Source organism: Podarcis bocagei, assembly GCF_964188305.1.
Source record: "Podarcis bocagei genome assembly, chromosome: 16".
Classification (NCBI taxonomy): Eukaryota; Metazoa; Chordata; class Lepidosauria; order Squamata; family Lacertidae; genus Podarcis; species Podarcis bocagei.
The window spans coordinates 21,260,996-21,282,015 of NC_138142.1; the positions used below are offsets into that span (position 1 = coordinate 21,260,996).

Consider the following 21,020-nt stretch of genomic DNA (forward strand, 5'->3'; position numbering starts at 1 on the left):
AGAACCAGACTGAAAACTGGGAAAAGATGAAGCTGAGAAGAATTAACCTTCAGAGTCACCTGTCCCTAACTGAACTTTGTGTGGTCCCTCCTGGATCTCTCCTTTCTTCCACTGCCAAACCTCTGCTGATTTCACTTTTCTTTCTTTGTTTCATTACGGTTGCCAGAGCTCACGGCGAAGTGATGATGATGCCTTAGAAGAACAGATCAAGCAGACGAGTGAAGATTCGAGAGCCTTGAGGGAGTTGATGGAAGGCGAAAGGGGGAAACTGAGGCAGAGCCTGGAAGAGCTACAGCAGCTCCATAGCCAGGTAAGCATGCACCTCTGACTATCCAAAGGTCTATCTATCCCAGCAACCTCTTTTCACTCTGGCCAGTCATATGCCAATGAGAAACCGAAACAAGATCTGACCACAGAACACTCCCCTCACCAGCACTTCCCAGCAATTCTTTTTTTTACTATATAAATTTTTATTAGCTTTTTTAACATATCATTTTCAACAATAATTAAACATACTTTTATATCTTATACAATTTTTTTACTTCCATCAATCACATCTGAAAATTTTCACTTAATTTACATTTCTTACTTTCACTAATTACATTTAAATCGCATAACTAATATCTGTATTCTTTCTCTACTTTGCAATATTTCATATATTTCTCCTTACAAAACTTCTTGTAGTCCTACTAGCGTAATTTGTTGATTACAGTTGCTCTTCAAATAGTTTGTATATTTCTTCCAATCTTCTGTAAATCTCTGGTCCCGCAGGTTTCAAATCCTTCCTGCCATTTTATCCAATTCTGCGTAGTCCATTAATTTTGTCTGCCATTCCTCTTTCGTTGGTGCTTCCCAGCAATTCAGTTGCATACTACCCTGACTAAACTCCTTTGAGCTCATTTGTTTTCTGTTGCCGGTTTGAGTTGTCATGGAATTACGTAGCTTGTTTACATCGTTTCAATCTTACTGTCCAGTTAAAGGGAGGAGATGCTTGTGGCTGTTTCAGTATTGCTGGACTATAACTCTCAAAATTCCTCCTGATACCTTGGCCAAGAACATCTGAAGGGCCAGAGGTTGCCCACCCTTGGTTTAATTTTTGTTTGGGGATATTGTACACCACTTTTGGTTGCTGAGATTGAGGAACAGGTTTCCCCTCTATATTTGGATGCAGTTGGACACCATTTTGAATGGTGGACTGAACCTTTCTAAAGCACAATTGTTTTAACTTCTGATTTCAAAACTCCACTGATGTTTGTTTGTTTCTTAGAATTTCCAAGCAGAGCTGGGCACAAGTATATTAATAAAAAAAGAGTCGGCCTGGAAAGGCAGACTATAAAAACTGATAAGCATCAGGCCTCTGAGAGAGGGCCTGCCATTGAAGGATTGCCCATTAGGGTGAATGGGGGTCTGTCCCATCAAGCTCATTCTGCCCTCAGCCAGGCTCACCTGCCTATTTTCTCACCCAAGAGGAAGTCACTAAAGAGGAATCTAGTCCAACTCTCCGCAATGCAGGAATCACAACTGAAGAATCCCTGACAGATGGCCACCCAGTCTCTGTTTATAAACCTCCAAAGAAGGAGAGGGCACCACTTTCTGAGGGAGTCTGTTCCACCATCAGAGAGCTCTTACCATCAGAAAGTCCCTCCTAATGTTTAGTTGGAATCCCATTTCTTGTATTTTGAAGCCACTGGTTCGAGTCTGAGCTTTTGCAGCAGCAGAAAACAACCTTGCTCCATCTTCCATCCGCTTAGTCTCAGTGTTGCCCTTCTGGGGCACAGCAGGGAGGAAGATGGAGACAAAAGTAGATTTGGTTGACTCTGGCACCACCTACTGTTGGGCATCCTTGCTTTCTCCCACACCAGTCCTAATGGGTGCCAGCTGCCCCTGGAGCCTGAGGAGGCAGGCCAGCAAGCAAATGCACTGGTATGTGTGCCCAGTCCTGAATCCTATACAGCGGTACCTCTGGTTACGTACTTAATTCGTTCAGGAGGTCCATTCTTAACCTGAAACTGTTCTTAACCTGAAGCACCACTTTAGCCAATGGGGCCTCCTGCTGCCGCCGCACTGCCAGAGCACGATTTCTGTTCTCATCCTGAAGCAAAGTTCTTAACCCGAGGTGCTATTTCTGGGTTAGCGGAGTCTGTAACCTGAAGTGTATGTAACCCGAGGTACCACTGTAATCCGCTTCCCCATGTTCCTGTGAACTGATCATTCTCTATATGTGGCGGACTTTATTGTTTTTCTTGAGTTATCTCTATATATTAAATGGGTTTAAAACCCACTCCCCTCTTCCCCTCCCCAGCTATACTTTTTCCTTCTGGATCCTTTTACGTGGTGCTTTTTTAATTGATTGATTGTAAATCCTTAAGGAACATGGACACGTGTGTGTGTGCGCACAAACTTAATTCATGTTAAATTAAGCTGCTGTTATATTTGCTGAGCCTAATGGTAGGAGATAAGCCCTAAATATATGGAGAAGACTAGCTGCAAAAAGTAAGCAAAGCTATGTGGTCCTCAAAACTCTGCAGTGGCCAATTTTCAATTTCTCTTGTAACTGAGGGGTGGTGCTGAGGACATGATTTTTTATAGTGTTTCAGCTAGCTGTGGTAACCACGAATTCTGTATTAGTGACCTTGAAATGTTCAGAAATCCTAATGTGGTTCCTTTCACTGATGGGAATTACTTAAAATAGCCTCACTCTAACCTGGTGCCTATCAGATTGTTAGCCCAGCACCGAAGAGAGATGTAGTCCAAAACATCTGGACCACCACCATTCTGGTTTAAAAACATGAGGTTTGAAAACCAGCACGGTGGCTTTTTCATGTTTTTCTCCGCTGTAGGTTCTTTTTAGGAATTTAAGGTTTTAATATTTATTCCTACAGCCATGTAGTCTGGCTTACATAAAACCTCCAGAATGCAGAGTCTCAAGATTGCAAGCATTTTTGTTCCTGACTCCCCTCTCCCCCCTCAAAATACCCCATTTATAACTGTGGTTGTGATATGACAAGCACAGCTCCCTATCCACGATCTTTTCCTTGCTGCACCTCCAGAGCGGTCAGTCCAGTCCCTTATTCTTGCCATTCAATGAGTGGCAATCAAAGGTTAATTTTTCTTCTGCTTCTTATCAGGTGACGCTACTGAGTGTAGAGATGACTTCCCTGAAAGAGGAACGGGACAGACTCCGGGGATCAGTAGATGATAAGGATATGAGCGAACAACTCTTGAAGGCTATCAGGGATCGGGATGAAGCAATCGCCAAGTAAGCTGGATTATTTTTTAAAGACGTGTGGGGTTGTGACACCCAGGGAAAGGGGCAGCTGCGTCATGATGGCTTTGTGTGTGACAAGAAGCTCAGTGAAAAGTCAGCCAGGGGTGGAGAACCAGTGGCTCTTCAAACGTCATTGGACTCCAACTCCCATCATCCCCAGCCAGCATGATCAACGGTCGGGGTGATTGGAATTGTACCTTGGAATCCTGGAGGGCCACAGGCTCCCCAGGTGTGCTGCAAAAACATCACTGTTCTTTTCTAGAAAGGTAAAGGGACCCCTGACCATTAGGTCCAGTCGTGGCCGACTCTGGGGTTGTGGCGCTCATCTCGTTTTATTGGCCGAGGGAGCCGGCGTACAGCTTCCGGGTCATGTGGCCAGCATGACTAAGCTGCTTCTGGTGAACCAGAGCAGCGCACGGAACCGCCGTTTACCTTCCTGCTGGAGCGGTACCTATTTACTTGCACTTTGACGTGCTTTCAAACTGCTAGGTTGGCAGGAGCAGGGACCGAGCAACAGGAGCTCACCCCGTCGCGGGGATTCGAACCGCCGACCTTCTGATCGGCAAGTCCTAGGCTCTGTGGTTTAACCCACAGCGCCACCCGCATCCCTGTTCTTTTCTATATAGAACAATTAATTTGCAATCCTGCAGAGCTGGGGAATGTAGCAGGTAGCCAGAAACAGTGTACATCAAGCAGATGCAAAACCTCCATCATGCATGTGAATGTGTATTGTTTTGAATCCATGGAGAAGGGCGAAATCAAAACCCCAAAATGCACCAAAATTAATCTGCTGCTTAGTTTGATTATGTCAGCCTTCCTTAGCTAGGTCCCCTCTAGATGTTTTTGGCTGCAGCTTCCATAAGGCCCAGCCAGCGCAGCCAATGGTCAGGGAGCTGGAGTCATAGCAAACTGCCTTATATTTACACCTTATTCCATTGGGAAAGATGGAGGGCACAAGGAGAAGGGGACGACAGAGGACGAGATGGTTGGACAGTGTTCTCGAAGCTACCAGCATGAGTCTGACCAAACTGCGGGAGGCAGTGGAAGACAGGAGTGCCTGGCCTGCTCTGGTCCATGGGGTCACGAAGAGTCGGACACGACTAAAAGTCTAAACAACAAATGCCATTGGTCCATCTAACTCAGTATTGTCCAGCTTATTGGTAGCAGCTATTTAGAGTTTCAAATGCGGGACATTCCCAGCCCTACCTGGAGATGCCAGGAATCGAAACAAGAGACTTTCTACATACAAAGCAGATGTTCTACCACTGAGCCACCACCCTTCCCATTTACAGAATATTACAGTTTATCTGGGTCTCAAACCCTTGTTGTTAGTTAGGGACTTCCTTTGCATGCACAGACAGGCTCTGGCAGATTGAGCGGACGATACCAATAGTTTCTCCAACAGTCAAGAAGGTGGTTTCTGCACTTGCCATAGAGGGAGATGAGAGGCAGATGGGGCTCAACAGCCTGGGAAGGTAGCCCATGTAGGAGAAGGAAAACTCTAATCCTAATCCTCTGCTGCTTTATGGGATATTTTGGGGAGAAAAAAAATCTAGAGTGGAGTCCCTGAGACAGTTGGGTGGTGCCTTGTATACTGAGAGAGGGCTCTTATCATCTGTACAGTGGTACCTTGGGTTACAGACGCTTCAGGTTACAGACTCCGCTAACCCAGAAATAGTACCTCAGGTTAAGAACTTTGCTTCAGGATGAGAACAAAAATTGTGCTGCAGCGGCGTGGCAGCAGCAGGTGGCCCCATTAGCTAAAGTGGTGCTTCAGGTTAAGAACAGTTTCAGGTTAAGAACGGACCTCCAGAATGAATTAAGTTCTTAACCCGAGGTACCACTGTACAGCCCAGGACCTCCATACACACTGCCCAGGTTTTGCACCCCAGAGAAGTCATGTTTGGCTTGACTTCACCCCCGGAGGCACACTCCATTATCTGAGACAGATGGATGCTCACAACAGCAGCTTATCAACAGGCTTTTTGCCAGGTCTTCAGCCATTTTGCCTCTGGACCGCCCACACTGATGTATAGCTGTCCTTACAGAGCACTGGTAGGAATGCCAAAGCGATATTGTTAAATCTGTCTTTTTAAAATTATTGATCCATTATCCTAATTGCCACTCAGTGGTGATTTAGCCTCCTTGCCAGTTACGAACATAGGAAGCTGTCTTATTCTGAGTCAGATCATGGGTCCACCTAGCTTAGTTTTGTTTATACCAACTGGTAGTGATCCTCCCCTAGGACTTGCCAATCAGAAGGTTGGCGGTTCGAATCCCTGCAACGGGGTAAGCTCCCGTTGCTCCTGCCAACCTAGCAGTTTGAAAGCATGTCAAGGTGCAAGTAGATAAATAGGTACCGCTCCGGCGGGAAGGTAAACGGCATTTCCGTGTGCTGCTCTGGTTCGCCAGAAGCGGCTTAGTCATGCTGGCCACATGACCTGGAAGCTGTATGCCGGCTCCCTCGGCCAATAAAGCGAGATGAGCGCTGCAACCCCAGAGTCGGCTATGACTGGACGTAATGGTCAGGGGTCCCTTTACCTTTTTAGTGGTCCTCCAGGATTTCAGAGGTGTCTCTCTCCTGTCCCTACCTGGAGAGGGTATGAATTGATCCTGGGACTTTCTGTATGCAAAGCAGATGCTCTACCATGGAGCTATGGTCCTTTCCCAAAATATAAATTATTTCTTATATAAATATATTTATACTTCCCCAAATATAAATCATTTCTTATATTTGCCATACACGGGGACACAACCAGATTTGTATTGGGGGAAGCTATGCAATGGCTCAATCTCCTTATCTTCAAGGACTCTGTCACCATCATCACTCAAGGGGACCTTTTCAGCACGTAGAACAGGAAGCATACAGATCTCTGTTTAAAGAGCCATTGTAGCGCTGCCACCTGTTGGCTAAGGGAAGGAACTGCCAACTGCTGAGTTTTGGATGCAAAAGGCAGCTTTTGATATTTTAGTATGTGTGTGGGTTACTGGCTCTCCTGTATCCATGGAAACCAGCTGCCGTTCTGGGGCTGTACGAGTCCCAGTGTTTTTAATATTCATTCAGCAGTAAGGGGATTTTGCTATGCAGGACTTACTTGTTCTGGAAGCCGCAGGTATATTTTGCTGAAACGTGACCCGTGATACATCTTAAAATACGGATATATTAATTTAAACAAACCTATCCCTCTTTCCAGGGATGTGGGTGGCACTGTGGGTTAAACCACAGAGCCTAGGACTTGCCGATCAGAAGGTCGGCGGTTCGAATCCCTGTGACGGGGTGAGCTCCTGTTGCTCGGTCCCTGCTCCTGCCAACCTAGCAGTTTGAAAGCACGTCAGAGTGCAAGTAGATAAATAGGTACCGCTCCAGCAGGAAGGTAAACGCCGTTTCCATGCGCTGCTCTGGTTCGCCAGAAGCGGCTTAGTCATGCTGGCCACATGACCCGGAAGCTGTACGCCGGCTCCCTCGGCCAGTAAAGCGAGATGAGCGCCGCAACCCCATAGTCGGCCACGACTGGGCCTAATGGTCAGGGGTCCCTTTACCTTTACCTATCCCTCTTTCCAGGCTCTGGGATGGTTCAAGGCAGCAGACAGGTTTAGCTTTGATTCCAGTGTTGTTCCACATAGGGGAAGATCTGTAACTCAGTGATAGAGCACCTGCTTGGCATGTAGAAGGTCCCAAGTTCCTTCAAATCCTGCTGCACTCAAATCCTGCTTGCAGACTTTCTGTATGCATCTGGTTGGCCACTGTGTGAACAGAATGCTGGACTAGATGGGCCACTGGCCTGGTCCGGCAGAGTTTTCCTTTTATGAAGCAGATAGCTGTGTTGCCACCTATCAGAAATGCTATAATAATGGAATTCCTGCATTGACTGGGGGGTTGGACTTGATTACCTTTGAGGAGCTCTTACATCTCTATGATTCTGTGAAATACCATGTACAGTGGTACCTCAGGTTACTGACACTTCAGGTTACAGACGCTTCAGGTTACAGACTCCGCTAACCCAGAAATAGTACCTTGGTTTAAGAACTTTGCTTCAAGGTGAGAACAGAAATCGTGCAGCGGCAGGAGGCCCCATTAGCTAAAGTGGTACCTCAGGTTAAGAACAGACCTCCAGAACGAATTAAGTTCTTAACCCCAGACACCACTGTACGCAAGTTCACCCTCTTGTATTTCATACAATCCAGTACAGTGGTACTTCGGGTTACAAACACCTCGGGTTACCAACACTTCGGGTTACAGACTCTGCTAACCCAGAAGTAGTATCTCAGGTTAAGAACTTTACCTCAGGATGAGAACAGAAATCGTGTCCTGGCAGCAGTGGGAGGTCCCATTAGCTAAAGTGGTAAGAACGGTTTCAGGTTAAGAACGGACCTCTGGAACGAATTAAGTTCGTAACCAGAGGTACCACTGTATAATGATCACCTCCCCTGACTCCCTGGGCCACTTTTGTTAGCACAGTCCTTATTAAGGCCCCAGCCTTCCTTCCCCCTTTCAGTCCTTCTGCTGTTCTGCTTCTGCGGTGTTTTGAACTCTTTTCAGCCAGATCAGTGGGTGGGTGGAAGAGGTCTTTCCAGGCAGCCTCACCCCCAATTTGTAGAGGGCCATCTGGTGACTCGGGGTGCTTCCAGATTACCTGTTTATTGAGCACTCATCCTGATTGGTTTGCAAGAAGATTTGACCGCAGTGGCATTCATTCTGATTTGTTTGGTGGGGTTAGCTGATGTTATGTTATCTATCTATCTGTCTGTCTGTCTACCTATCTCTTACTGCCAACTTCGGCTTCTAAGCAGTTTACATGTATAAAAATTGATTACATGTGTGAATCTATAAACCTCCCTAATTAAAGTACATGATAAAACAACCCCATTAAAACATGCCATAATTAAGTAAAAAAGTAAATTTTCTTACTTTTATGTCTTGATGTTTTCTTTCTTTTTTTTGTATTTAACTCTTCTATACTTACCTTCGTTGTACATTTGTATTTTAAACCAATAAAGATTTACCGTGGAGAAAAATAAATAAATAAAAACAAAACATGCCATAATTAAAATAGGAAGAGATCAACGGAAAATAACAGTCACATCTTCAAAAGCTGGCAGAATGCCAGTTGGACTCCCAACTTCCATGAGACCCAGCCAGCATGACCAATGGTTAGGGGTGATGGGAGTTGGCGTGCAATGACATCCGGGGGGCACCATATTGCCTTCCTCTCTGTTCACGCATGGACCGTCCTTTATTGTCCTTGAATTGCCACGTTGCTCGGGCTGTTTCTAAATCCAAAAAGCAAGCAATGGGAGAGGGTCTCCCGAGAAATGACCATCTTCTGCTTTTGCTTTTCAGGAAGAACGCTGTCGAAATGGAGCTAGCCAAATGCAAGATGGACATGATGTCACTAAATAGTCAGCTCTTGGATGCTATTCAGCAGAAGCTTAACCTTTCGCAGCAGCTGGAGGCGTGGCAGGTAAGAGGGAAAGGGGAGTGTGGAGTAGCAGCACAGAGCCCTCCTCCCCAGCCCCGATGATCTTAAGTCAGAAATGCTTTGCGGATTCCACCAGAAGTCCCTTTTTTGTGCACTCATCCTGATTCACTTGCCTAAACCTTGCACAGCGGTGACATACATGCATGTGTTATTGAACTAGGCCTGATTTTCCTACTTCCCTGTGATCGACAGAAACCTCCCCCTGGTTGACCTTTTCCCACCCCAGTTTTCAACTTCTCCGTCTTCTCCTCTCTCTTTCTCTCTCTCTCTTCTCTCCTCTGCTTCCAGTTTGCTTCCTCAGGCCTTTTTACAATATGGCTCCTTTGGTTTCTGATCTAGTGTGGCCTTTCTCAGTTCCCGTAACAACAGCTTTAGTCGTACACCCCTCCTGCCTTTAAGGTGAGCGCCCACCCACCTCTCTCCTTACCCACCTCATCTTGTTTCATCTCATCCCAGTTCAGTCTCACTGCATCCTCCGGGGGGGGGAATGTGAGCATCTCATAGGCACCCACAGAATCAACTCTGTGGGCACGTCGCTCTTCTCATCTTCCATGAGCATGTCACAGTTTCTCTCTCTCTCCTCAAAAGTACCTTTCTGAATTTGCTTGCCTGTCTTGTGGACTAGTGTCTCTCTCTTTTTTTAAACACATGCTTTCCTTTCCAGAGCATGAACTTGTAGTAACATTGAAATATACTCGGAGTCAAGTGTGGATTTCATGCTCTTTATTCAGCTCATAGTAGTGAGGAATGAAAGTTTCCCCAAAATATTTGCTTTATATACCGTATTTTTCGCCCTATAGGACGCACTTTTTCCCCTCCAAAAATGGAGGTTAAATGTGTGTGTGTCCTATGGGGCGAATGCAGGCTTTCGCTGAAACCTGGAGAGCGAGAGGGGTTGGTGCGCACCGACCCCTCTCGCTCTCCAGGCTTCAGGCAGCTCTGCGCAGCCCTAGGGAGCCCGGCACAAAGTCGACTTCTCGTCGGGCTCCCTAGGCTTGCAGATAGCAGGCTGTTCTCAGGGCTGGGGGGGGGGAATAATTTTTTCCCCTTTATTTCCCCCCCTCAAAAACCTAGGTGCGTCCTATGGGGCGGTGCGCCCTATGGGGCCGAAAAACACGGTACATTATTTACACAATGGGCCGCACATGATTGGCTAATTCCTGGATTCTCCTGTAGGCCAATCAGGTTGCGGATTCATTTCCACCTGGAGCTGGATTGGGTGGCTCCTGCGGACCAATCAGACTGCTGCATTGTTCTAGGACCAATCAGACTGCTGCATCCTGAATCCTATTGTTCTAGGACCAATCAGACTGCTGCATTTTGGATCCTATTGTTCTAGAACCAATCAGACTGCTGCATTTTGGATCCTATTGTTCTAGGACCAATCAGACTGCTGCATTTTGGATCCTATTCAACTCAGTACATAACAAACATCTTGCATTATTATTATTATTCCAGCAATTAGAATGCAGAAGCATAGATACCTTCAAAGGTGGAGGTGTAGCGTATCCATTGATAGCCTTATCTAGTGCTATTTTTCTAGAAAAAGAGGTGCCAAAACTCACCACGAATGTCTCCCTCGTTCTCTTAGAATGGCAATGGGGCCCACCTGAGAAGTACCGGAACTGAGCCCTGGCCTTATTCTCTTCAGCGAGGTTATCTGATCCTCCTTTAAAGCCATCCAAGCTGGTGGCCATTCCTGCATCCTGTGCGAGGTCCCTAGTTTAACTGTGCACTGTGTGAAGAGGCTCCTTTTTCAAAATCTGTCCTGGCCCAAAAGGCCCAAAGAGTCTAAAGAGGGTGGGGGAGGGGGAGTGCCATAGAATGAACTTGAAAATGAACCAGAAATTGCTCATGAATTTAATTCACATTCAGTTCACCTGGAAATGGTGGGGGGAACATAGTTTTTCAAAACTAATTCAGTAAACTTTGTTAAACCACACTAGTTCATTCCAAGCACTGTTTAGAACTAAATCACTGAGCACATATAGTTCCAGGGTAGGGAGCTCTTGATTTCCACGCAGAAGGTCCCTGATTCAATCCCCGGCCTCTCCAGGTAGGGCTGGGAAAGGCTTCCTCAACCTTGGCCCTCCAGATGTTTTTGGCCTACAACTCCCATGATTCCTAGCTCGCAGGACCAGTGGTCAGGGATGATAGGAATTGTAGTCTCAAAAACATCTGGAGGGCCGAGGTTGAGGAAGCCTGCCCTATATCCTAGAGAGCTGCTGCCAGTCAGTGTTGATAATATTGAACTTCATGGACCAATGATGATTTTTCCTCCAAAGACCTCTAAGTGGTGCATATGGCTCTTCCCTTTAACATCTTCTTCTCACAACAACCCTGTGAGGTAGGTTAGGATGAGGGACTGTGATGGAGGAAGAGGAGTGTGGGGGCAGCTCAATCCCAGTAGGGTGCTATCGTGGCTGCCCCCCGCCTGCCCCCAGGCGGCATGCCACACCCCCAGGACGCCTGTCATGCCCCTGTGGGAGGCGTGTCACACCTCTGGGATGCGCACCAGCCCCACCCCCAACCGCACTCTGCGCCCCCTGCCCCGGTGCCGGAGCATGAAGCTCTGCCACTGACTGGGGTCAGCCAGTGAGCAGAGCAGGCATTTGAACCGTGGTCTCCCTGGTCCCAGGGATGCGGGTGGTGCTGTGGGTTAAACCACAGAGCCTAGGACTTGCTGATCAGAAGGTCAGTGGTTCGAATCCCCGTAATGGGGTGAGCTCCTGTTGCTCGGTCCATGCTCCTGCCAACCTAGCAGTTTGAAAGCACCTCAAAGTGCAAGTAGATAAATAGGTACCACTCCGGTGGGAAAGTAAACGGCGTATCCGTGCGCTGCTCTGGTTTGCCAGAAGTGGATTAGTCATGCTGGCCACATGACCCGGAAGCTGTACGCCGGGCTCCCTCGGCCAATAAAGCGAGATGAGCGTCGCAACCCCAGAGTCGGCCACGACTGGACCTAATGGTCAGGGGTCCCTTTACCTTTACCTCCCTGGACCCAGTTTAGCACCCTAACCACTACACTGCCCCTGGTGTTGTGGAGCACTTTGCTCAGCTGGCAGAGTTGTTTTGTTTTGGCCCCATGTGCCCCTCTCCCCAGCAAGATGACTCATAATCACAAGCTGAAAACATTGTATAATAAGAACGTGGAATGGAGAACTTCAAACCGCTCCCTGTCTTCCTGTTTAGATCAGCCCTTTATTCACAGCCATGACGACGGGGATCTTTACTTTCAGTGTAAAGGCCAAAGCAAACGGGTCAAGCATCTGCTTTGCATGCAGAAGCTCCCAGGTTTCCGTCCCCAGCATTTCCAGGTAAGGCTGGGATAGACTCCTGCCAGAATCCCTGGAGAGCTGCTGCCCATTGCTGCTTATATGAACACTGGCCCGTAGCTCAGTGGGAGAGCAGGTACTGATGGAAAAAGCCCCCCCTCTTTGAAACCCTGGAAAGATACGGCGGACAGTACAGTGGTACCTCGCAAGACGAATGCCTCGCAAAACAAAAAACTCGCTAGACGAAAGGTTTTTTCGTCCGCGATTTGCCTCGCAAGACGAATTTCCCTACGGGCTTGCTTCGCAAGACGAAAACGTCTTGCGACTTTGTTAAGCCGTTTAAACCGTGCTTCGCTAGACGGCAAAAATTGCGGAACGAATTAATTTCGTCTTGCGAGGCACCACTGTACTGGGCCAGATGGACCAGTGATCCGACTTGGTGTCAGGAGTCCCGTTTCCCCGCCTGAGGCGAAATGGGAACATGCTGTGCTGCAGCCTTACTTAGCTGGGTTGCTTGGTAGTGGCTACAAAATGGAGGTGATGGCGGGTTCCAGCAAGACCTTGTGCTCTCCGCAAGATCTCACCGGAAGCCAGCACTGCTTCTTGGCCAGCAGAAGTGGCAGAGAGTATACATGGGGTCTCTGCTTCTTTGGTTTCTGCTGCCTGAGGCAGCTGCATCACCCCACCTCACGGGTGGTCAGCCGTGCTTGGTATATTTCTATTCCTGTGCACCCCTTCCTACAAGCAGCCCCTCCAGTCTCTTCCATTTGAATTTCCTGTCTCCTCTTTCTCTCCCCAGCTTGTCTTGCCTTCTCCAGCCCTCACTTCTGACTCGATCGCTCAGTAGAAATGAGAACAGCCAGGCCTGCTCCCATGAACAAAACAACTTGCTTTAACGCAGGGATGGGGAATCTGTGACCCTCCAGAGCAGGGGTCAGCAAACCTTTTCAGCAGGGGGCTGGTCCACTGTCCCTCAGACCTTGTGGGGGACCAGATGATATTTTGATGAAAAAAATGAATTCCTATGCCCCACAAATAACCCAGAGATGCATTTTAAATACAGTGGTACCTCAGGTTACATACGCTTCAGGTTACAGACTCTGCTAACCCAGAAATAGTGCTTCAGGTTAAGAACTTTGCTTCAGGATGAGAACAGAAATCGTGCTCTGGCGGCGCAGCAGCAGCAGGAGGCCCCATTAGCTAAAGTGGTGCTTCAGGTTAAGAACAGTTTCAGGTTAAGTACGGACCTCTGGAACGAATTAAGTACTTAACCCGACGTACCACTGTAAAAGGAGACATTCTACTCATGTAAAAACATGCTGATTCCCGGACCATCCGCGGGCCGGATTTAGAAGGTGATTGGACTGGATCCGGCCCTTAGTTTGCCTACCCATTCTCCAGAGGCATACCTTTCAAGTGACCCGGAAAAAAGGGGCATCTTGTTTTCTCTTGCGAGATCTTGGTAGCCATTTTGGGTGCTGCGATCTTGCATGCTCTCGTGCTGCGCTCTTGCCTCGAAAAAGCACTTTTTTTGGACAGCGAGTGAGGCGCAGTTCACATGACTCCCCTGGGAATGCGTCCCGGAAGATGCATGTCTTGGTTTTGCATCAGAAAAAGTTGGAAGGAATGCAGAGGTTGTTGGCTTCCAACTTCCATCATCACCAGCCATCATCAGGGATGGTGGGAATTGTAGTCCCACAACCTTGGGAGGCCCACAGGTTCCACATCCCTGATGTTAAAGCCTGAAATATCTTTTGTGTGTGTTCTTTTTTAAAAAATAAATCACTTCCATTATTCTTTGGGGGGCAGGGGTATTCTAGAAATGACCCCTTCCTTGGCATGCTCTTTGAAATTGCTAGGCCAAAGGGGATTTGCATATACAGTGGTACCTCTGGATCCGTTCCTGAGCCCCGTTCGCATCCTGAAGCGAAAGCAGCCCACGTCTGTGCGTGCGCGGGTCACAATTCACCACTTCCGTGCATGTGCATGATGTCATTTTGAGCGTCTGCGCATGCTTGAGTGGCAAAACCCGGAAGTAACGCGTTCCGTTACTTCCGGGTCGCCGCAGAGCGCAACCCGAAAACGCTCAACCCAAAGCTACTTCAACCCGAGGTATGACTATAGATCAGGGGTTGGCAACCTAAGGCCCATGAGCCACCCCCGAACTGAGCCGCCCGCTTAGTGAGTCCCCGCGCTCTGCGCTAAACCGGTGCAGCGCGCCATTGGGACTCGCTTCTGCGGCGCTGGAAATCACGTCTGTGCAGACACAGGAAATCACATTCACGCTCGCTCACACGTGCAATCCAGCCCACAGAGGGATCTATGCTGGAGTGAACTGGCCCAGGCCAGGTAAACCTGGCCGCCCCCTGATATAGATGATAGCCAATTGGCTGCTTACCAGACATGTAAAACAGTGGTGGCTGGTGCCCTTTGAGACTGGTGGAGCGGCAGGCAGGGAGCCTGACAGTAGGTGGCGCCAGAGCCAATGATGGGCAGAACCAACTAGTTCTAGGTTTGTTCCCATCCTCCTCCCTGCTGAGTTTTACAAGGGCAACAGAGAGACAGAAGAGGCAGGCACAGACATCCCCTGGACTGGGTGCAAGTAAGAAGGCAGGCTGGCAGGTGAGGGCTGGCAAAGGGCAGGCTGAGATTGGTGGGATAATGCCCTGGTCAGCCTAATGGACCAGCCTCTCTGCTGGTGTAAGATGAGGCCTCAGAGCTAGGTGACTGGCTATGTCTGTTTTACTGATGCTGGCGGTGATATGGTAGGAGTGAAGTGTGTGTGTTTCTGCATGAGTGCACAGACGTCTTCGCTGTGTCCATGTGCATTTGATGGTTGTTCCTAGCAACCGAGCCCTTGCTGTGATGATAATCCATGTGTCAGATGGAAATTCTTGTTTCTTTCCTCTTGGCTTCACTGATTTCTGGTTAATAATGATTCCCCCCAACCCTCCTTTCAGTGCTAGAGTCTGCTTGTCATGCGGCTCATTCCTCCCATTACATAAGCCCCGAGTGCAAAAAGCTTTGATGGCTGAGAGAGAACTCATGGCAAGATTCTTGGAGCTATTTCACCTCAATTTAGCATTTAAGTGATCTACAGGCACTACAGTTTAAATAATGGTACCCAAATTGCCCTTTGCCATGATGCACAAGGAATGTGTTTCTGTGCAGAGGCAGAACTTAGTATGCCTATCTGTGTATAATACTGCTACCACTAGTACTTCTTCTACTACTACTTTTTATTATTAGACATTTTTATCCCACTCTTCAGCCAATAAAGGCTCCCAGAGCAGCTTACAAATAATCAGTGGGAAGACATGTTCTCACAATCTAAGAATTCATGACACAAGAGGAAAACGAGTTAGGGAGGGGAGAGGAAAAAAACCAGGCTCAGGCCCTAGTTATTAGTTACAGATATTTTGCAGCGGGAAGAGTAATGGGAAATAAAATTGGCAGAGGAGGCAAAAGTTGCTGGTTTTCAGTTGAGCCAATGTACAGAGTCCGATCTCTCCCTCTCCTGGTGAGCTCTCTGCCTACAGGAGCGCTGTGTTTGTGGAGGCTGGGCTGCCTGCTATTCTGCGTTTGTGACTCTGTTTGCAGAAGCTGGCACAGCCATTTATTTATATGGGTGGGAGGGAGTAAAAAATAACATTTTTGGCAGCACGACTGAAGGGAGAGGGGGACCCCAGAGCCTGAGGATGGCCCAGGTTTTGCTGCTTCTCAACCGTCCAAGAATTCGGCCCCTTTATGTTTGTTTTATCCCTCCTGCTCTCTCTTTGTCCTTCCTGTTAACAGCGTTCCTTCTTTCCTTCCTGCTGCAGGATGACATGCAGAGGGTCATTGACCAGCAGCTGATGGACAAACATCCAAAGGAGTGGAGCCAGCCCACCTATTCCTTCTCCAGCGGTCACGGGGCAAAGCGGCGCACTAGACCCTCCCCCTTGCTGAGGCCAGAGCAGCAGGGGTCAGAGCCCAGTGGGGCAGAAGGGAACCGCCTCTTTTCTTTTTTCAAGAAAAATTAATTGGACAAGAGCAAACACTCTCAATTCCTTTTCCCCCCTTCCTTTTTCCTTTTTTTATTTTATTTTTTGAGATGAAGGATGCTGGAGAAAGATTCAGCAAGCCCAGCTTGTGATGGATGACGGTCTCCAATTCCGGTCACAGAAGAAGCCGCCAAAAAAGAAAAGAAAAAAGGGGGGGCAAGGAGTCCCGTCCCCCACCCTTAAGAACACTGCACTAATCTTGCAGGCTGCGTGGTCTGAACTCAATGTTTACATGCGTCATACTCCAATCGCCGGTCTTCTGCGCGATAGCAATTGAAAAGGACACTCTTTGATACCTTAAAGCAACATGATAAGAAAACACACAACCTTCAGGGTCTCTTGTTAGGTCCACTCTGTTTCTGCTGTGAGTAATCCAGATGTCTTAAAAGTCATTCTCTTCTGCAAAAAGAGGAAACTTTAAAGGACCAGTTGAGATGTAGGAGCCAAGGAAGGGCCGGGGGCCGGGGAGGGGGCAGACGGGGAAGAGAGAGAAAGGGGGAAATACCCATTCGTTTTATTGGCTGAGTTTCCATTCTTTTCATCAGACCAGAGGGCACCAGGTTGGCAAAGGCAGGTCATGCTTATCTGTCCATTTCTCAAAAGTGTGTGTGTGTGTGTGTGAGAGAGAGAGAGAGAGAGAGAGAGAGAGAGAGAGAGAGAGAGAGCAGTCGTGGCTCCTGGTTTGGGCAGAGCCAGACAGAACTCAACAGACGGAGGAGTGTTTGTTCTCTGTCCTGGTCTCTCTCAGGGTGGGTGACTAAGCAAAAATGTAAGCGCACTGAAGGCAGTTCAGCTTCCACGTCAGCTCTGTTCCCCTGCTCTCCTTTCCCAGAGGCTGTGGCTGCAAGGAAATGGGCAAGTCTCTAGCCAGCTGGAAGTTGCAAGTATGCTGCAGCAAGAGTCTAAGAGGGGCAGCTGCTCCTGTGCCTAAACAAGCACCATACCCAACAAGCAGAAGAATCCCTGGACAAATCCTGCTGCCTCTGCTTGTGAGAACCAGAGCCCAGGTTTTTGCAAATCCTTGGAATTCACAGTATTCCCCCACCTCCCCTCCCAAGTTTGTCCTCCAGCAAAATGAGACCACTTGCTGTCTTCTAAACCTTAGGCCAGGACTGGCTACGTGGTGCCGTCCAGATCTTGTTGGACTACAGTTCCCAATATCATGAACCTTTGGCCATGCTGGCAGGGGCTGATGGGAGTCCAACAAGATCTGGAAGGCACCATGCTGGCAAGGGCAAACAGCAAGTGCCACCCTGCCCCGCCAGTGACGGAGAAGCGGCTCCACCCTCGGCGCCAATTTTGGGAGAGATCTTGCATGTAATTCTGAAATCAGCACCAATGCCTGTGCTGCTTCTCTGCTGGCAGTGGTCTGCCCGCAGAGGTGCTGCCTTGGGGGCTTTTGCTGCCTGAGGCAGTGGCCTCATCCCACTAGCCCTGATGTTGGCTATCTCTGCCTAGGTGCTAACCCCCCCCCCTTGCTGCTATTGTGAGGTTAAATTGGGAGTGAGGCTCATGGAAGAATAGAAATGACAGGAGCGTGGCATTTTCACAAAGGGTAGGCTCTACTGCTGAGATGCGGGAGCTGTTGAGACTTCACTCTGATCCTCACTGACTCCCAACCAGCATGGTCAATGGTCAGGGATACTAGGAGTTGGGGTCACCCCAGCATAGGTTAAGCCAGATTCCATCATTTCTTGGCATGTTAGTGTTCTAGGCTAGGGGTAGCCAACATGATGCCCTGTGGTTGCTGTTGGGACACCCAACATCTTGACTATTGGGCCTGTTGAGAATCCATCAACAGGTGCAGGGCAGCACATTTAGCTATTCCTCTTCGAATTGGAGGAAGGTTTGGGGGAGCTCCAATCTAGAAGTGGCAGAGCTGAGATGCAGGTGGACTCTCTGGGAACAAATCCTTTTCCAACCATAGACAGTAGGTGGTGTATGAACGCCCAGTCTGCTGTTATATCTTCTCTTGGCCCTCCAAAAACAGGAACCCAACTCTTGCACCTGCTGCAGATGCCCTTCACAGCTGGAACAGCCAGCAGAAATAAACTTGTCCCATATAGATTTAGACTTAGTGCACATTATACATTTGAAGCACATTTCCCCCTTAAAATTCTGGGCACTAAAGTTTGTTAAGAGTTGCTGGGAATTGTAACTCTGTAAGGGATAAACTACAGTGCCCAGAATTATTTAAGGGAAAGAATGTATTTTAAAGATATAGTGTGTTACAGCCTTAATCTGGTAACTGGCTGTTAGAGCAGATTGCTTGCAAGGGAAAGACAATTGCTTATGAAAAGGATGGGGAACCTGTAGTCTACTGGCTGCTATTTAACTACAGTTCCCATCATGCCCCTAACTATGTCGGCTGGGGTTGATGGGCATGGCAGTCCAACATTTGGAGGACCATGGGACAGATAGTTCTGGTTTATGTAGAAAGGAATCCCTGCGCTGTGAGTTCTATTACACCAGGGGTGGGGAACCTGTTGTTACTGGAATCCCATCTGCCCCTAGCCAGCCTGGCCAATGGTCAGGGAATGAGAGGCGTTGTACTTCAGCAATATCTAGAGTGCCCATAGGTTCCTGATCCCAGCATTACACCAGTCTGGAACAGAACATGAGTGGCAACATTCATAAAGGTATTCTGGTTAAAATAGTGTGTAACAGAACCTGTTATCTATATCCATACACTGGTTTAGCAGACAGCATCCTTGAGCACTGTGGGTCTTCCTTTTGAGTAAAACCATGCATAGGGTGAGGCTGAAATCTTAGGGGGGGGGGGGAAGGAAAGCAGCGTCTTTCCTAAAATGTGATACACCATATTTTGCCGCCTTCTCCTGAAAGGTTAGCTGCTGCCCATTGCATTATGGGATAGTGAACTGAAAGCAATAACGAGAGAACAGGGAGGGCTGGTCTCCCTCCTCCCCCCCCCCCCGCCTTGAGAAACCTGACAGCCACACTTGTAGACTGTTTCCAGGAGTTGCCAGTCCCCCACCCACGCTCTCTGTGGAGCATTGCCATCTGTCATAACAGCACAGCTCCACGCCCCCCCCCCACCTCCAGCCACATCATATTGTGATATTATTGAACTACACAGCCAGGGGTGATGGAGCTTCGTGACAGGAGTGGGGAGCTCCATTCATTTGGGAGAAGCCGGTGGCTGCAGAGCAATTGCAAGGAGCCACACTGCCCGTTTTATCCTCCCTGCATTAGCTGAGAATCCTCACTAGGGGCATCAGTCGTGGTATCACTACCTAAAGGTCAGACCAGACAAAACATTGCACAGATTCATTCAGTTAATTCTTGCACCTAAAAGTACACCATGGTATATTTTGGAACAGGAAAGGGAAAACTGTGTCCTGTTCCACCCGCCACCCCCATTCTGGGGACTGCGACTCCCATCAGCCTCAGCTAATGTGATCCAGCTGGAGTCCAACAACAGCCCAAGGGCTGCAGTCCCTGCCCCTGTGTTTTACAGCCTGACATGCGTTTTGCCTGTAAGCAAGAGGCAGACTGATAATGCAAGAGGGGCACTTGTAGAGCCTCTGGCTCCCTCCATCATTGATCACTGCCAAGTAGCTAACCTTTCCTTAGGAGGAGCAAAGAAAGCTACAGTAAAACAGTGGCAGGACAGAGATGGCCCACAGCTCCTGCTTTCCCTGTGTTTGGCTATCTGGGATCCTTTTCAGCTTTCTCTGGCTGTGGGTTGGGCAGGCTCAGCATTGTCAAGAAGGAAGCAGAGCTAGCAAGTCCCATGGGTACACTTCACATGGGAGGTGAAATGGGCCACCAAGTCTATTGCCTATAGCAAAAAAGAAAGTAATTGGGGGGGCACATCAGTATCCAGAGAGGCCCAGTTCCACATGGCAAAACTGATCCTCATTTTTACCATTTGGAGGAGGGCAAGAGAGATTGCATGGGTGAATGCCTGTCTGTAATAAAATAAATCCCTGCACATCAAAAACTTGCCTACCAAGAAAGGCAGCAATTCTAGAACATTTCTCCAAGTTTTATTTTATGTGCAATTAAGAAGAGAAATGAGGAGCATTCAGTCGCTCAATTCCCCATTATAGAGCCCGAAGTAATATAGACCAGGAAGTGAGCAGTACATAGCCTTTTTAAGAACATTGGAAGAACCTTCTTGCCGGATCAGGCCCATCTCTTCCAGTATCCTGTTCTCACGGTAGCCAACCAGCCCTTTTCACACACGATCTGATCTAAGCTGTAAGCCAGAGCTGGGGCAAGCCTACAGTCCTTCAGACGTTTCTGGAGTCTCAGTGCCCATCATCCGTCACCCACTGGCCATGCTGGTGCTGGTGGGGCTAATGGGAACTGGAGTCTAACGACAGCTGGAGGGCCAGAGGTTGCCCAGCCCACCATAAGGGAACTAGGAACCTACTAGCAATGAGTATTCCCACAGACCATGGCAGGTTCTGGGGACAGTTCGCACCTCCAGAGGCCCTTGGATCTGGATCTGTCACGTTCCCCACTTCAGCAGCTCAAACCGCTTACCCAAAAGTAAAGCGAGATGTGCCTGGGAGCTGCATCAATAGGCTTCCCCCACCCTGCCCAAAGCCCTTGGAAACCAAGCACACAGCAGGGATGAACAGACAGAATGTATCTATAGAGGTATATGTACATATTACACAGTGCAGTAATTTTTGTATGTAGCAGTAATGTAAATAAATGTACTTTTTATATAAATATATATAAGATATTCTATAAAGGCATATTTTAGTAGAAAACGCCGCTCTACTGCTTCTTTTGTAAATAGTTCTCGTCAGAATAAAATGGGTCCTTTCTATGGGTACTGTCTTTCTATGGGTACTGTGAATTGCTCACTGTTGTAGGGGGGAAGAAGAGACGCTGTACCCTGCAAACATTGCTAGACTCCAACTCCCATCAGCCTTGACCACTGGTCATGTTGGCTGAGGCTGATGGGAGTTGGAGTCCA

General features: G+C 48.2%; 1 protein-coding gene across 5 annotated transcripts in view; it reads left to right on the top strand.

Moving 5' to 3' along the window:
* Positions 1-20,100, top strand: part of BICDL1 (BICD family like cargo adaptor 1) — a 70,513-nt gene extending 50,413 nt beyond the window's left edge. For 4 of the 5 annotated variants that reach the window (XM_081174887.1, XM_081174888.1, XM_081174889.1 and 1 more), the window contains 4 exons: positions 167-310; positions 3,129-3,259; positions 8,610-8,730; positions 15,845-20,100. In XM_081174887.1, the coding sequence (XP_081031013.1) occupies positions 167-310; positions 3,129-3,259; positions 8,610-8,730; positions 15,845-16,045 (597 nt within the window). In that variant the 3' untranslated portion in view covers positions 16,046-20,100. Of the gene's footprint in view, positions 1-166; positions 311-3,128; positions 3,260-8,609; positions 8,731-9,036; positions 9,148-15,844 lie in introns of all 5 variants that reach the window. The other variant, XR_014002942.1, reaches the window with a different exon arrangement.
* Positions 20,101-21,020: the final 920 nt, after the last annotated feature.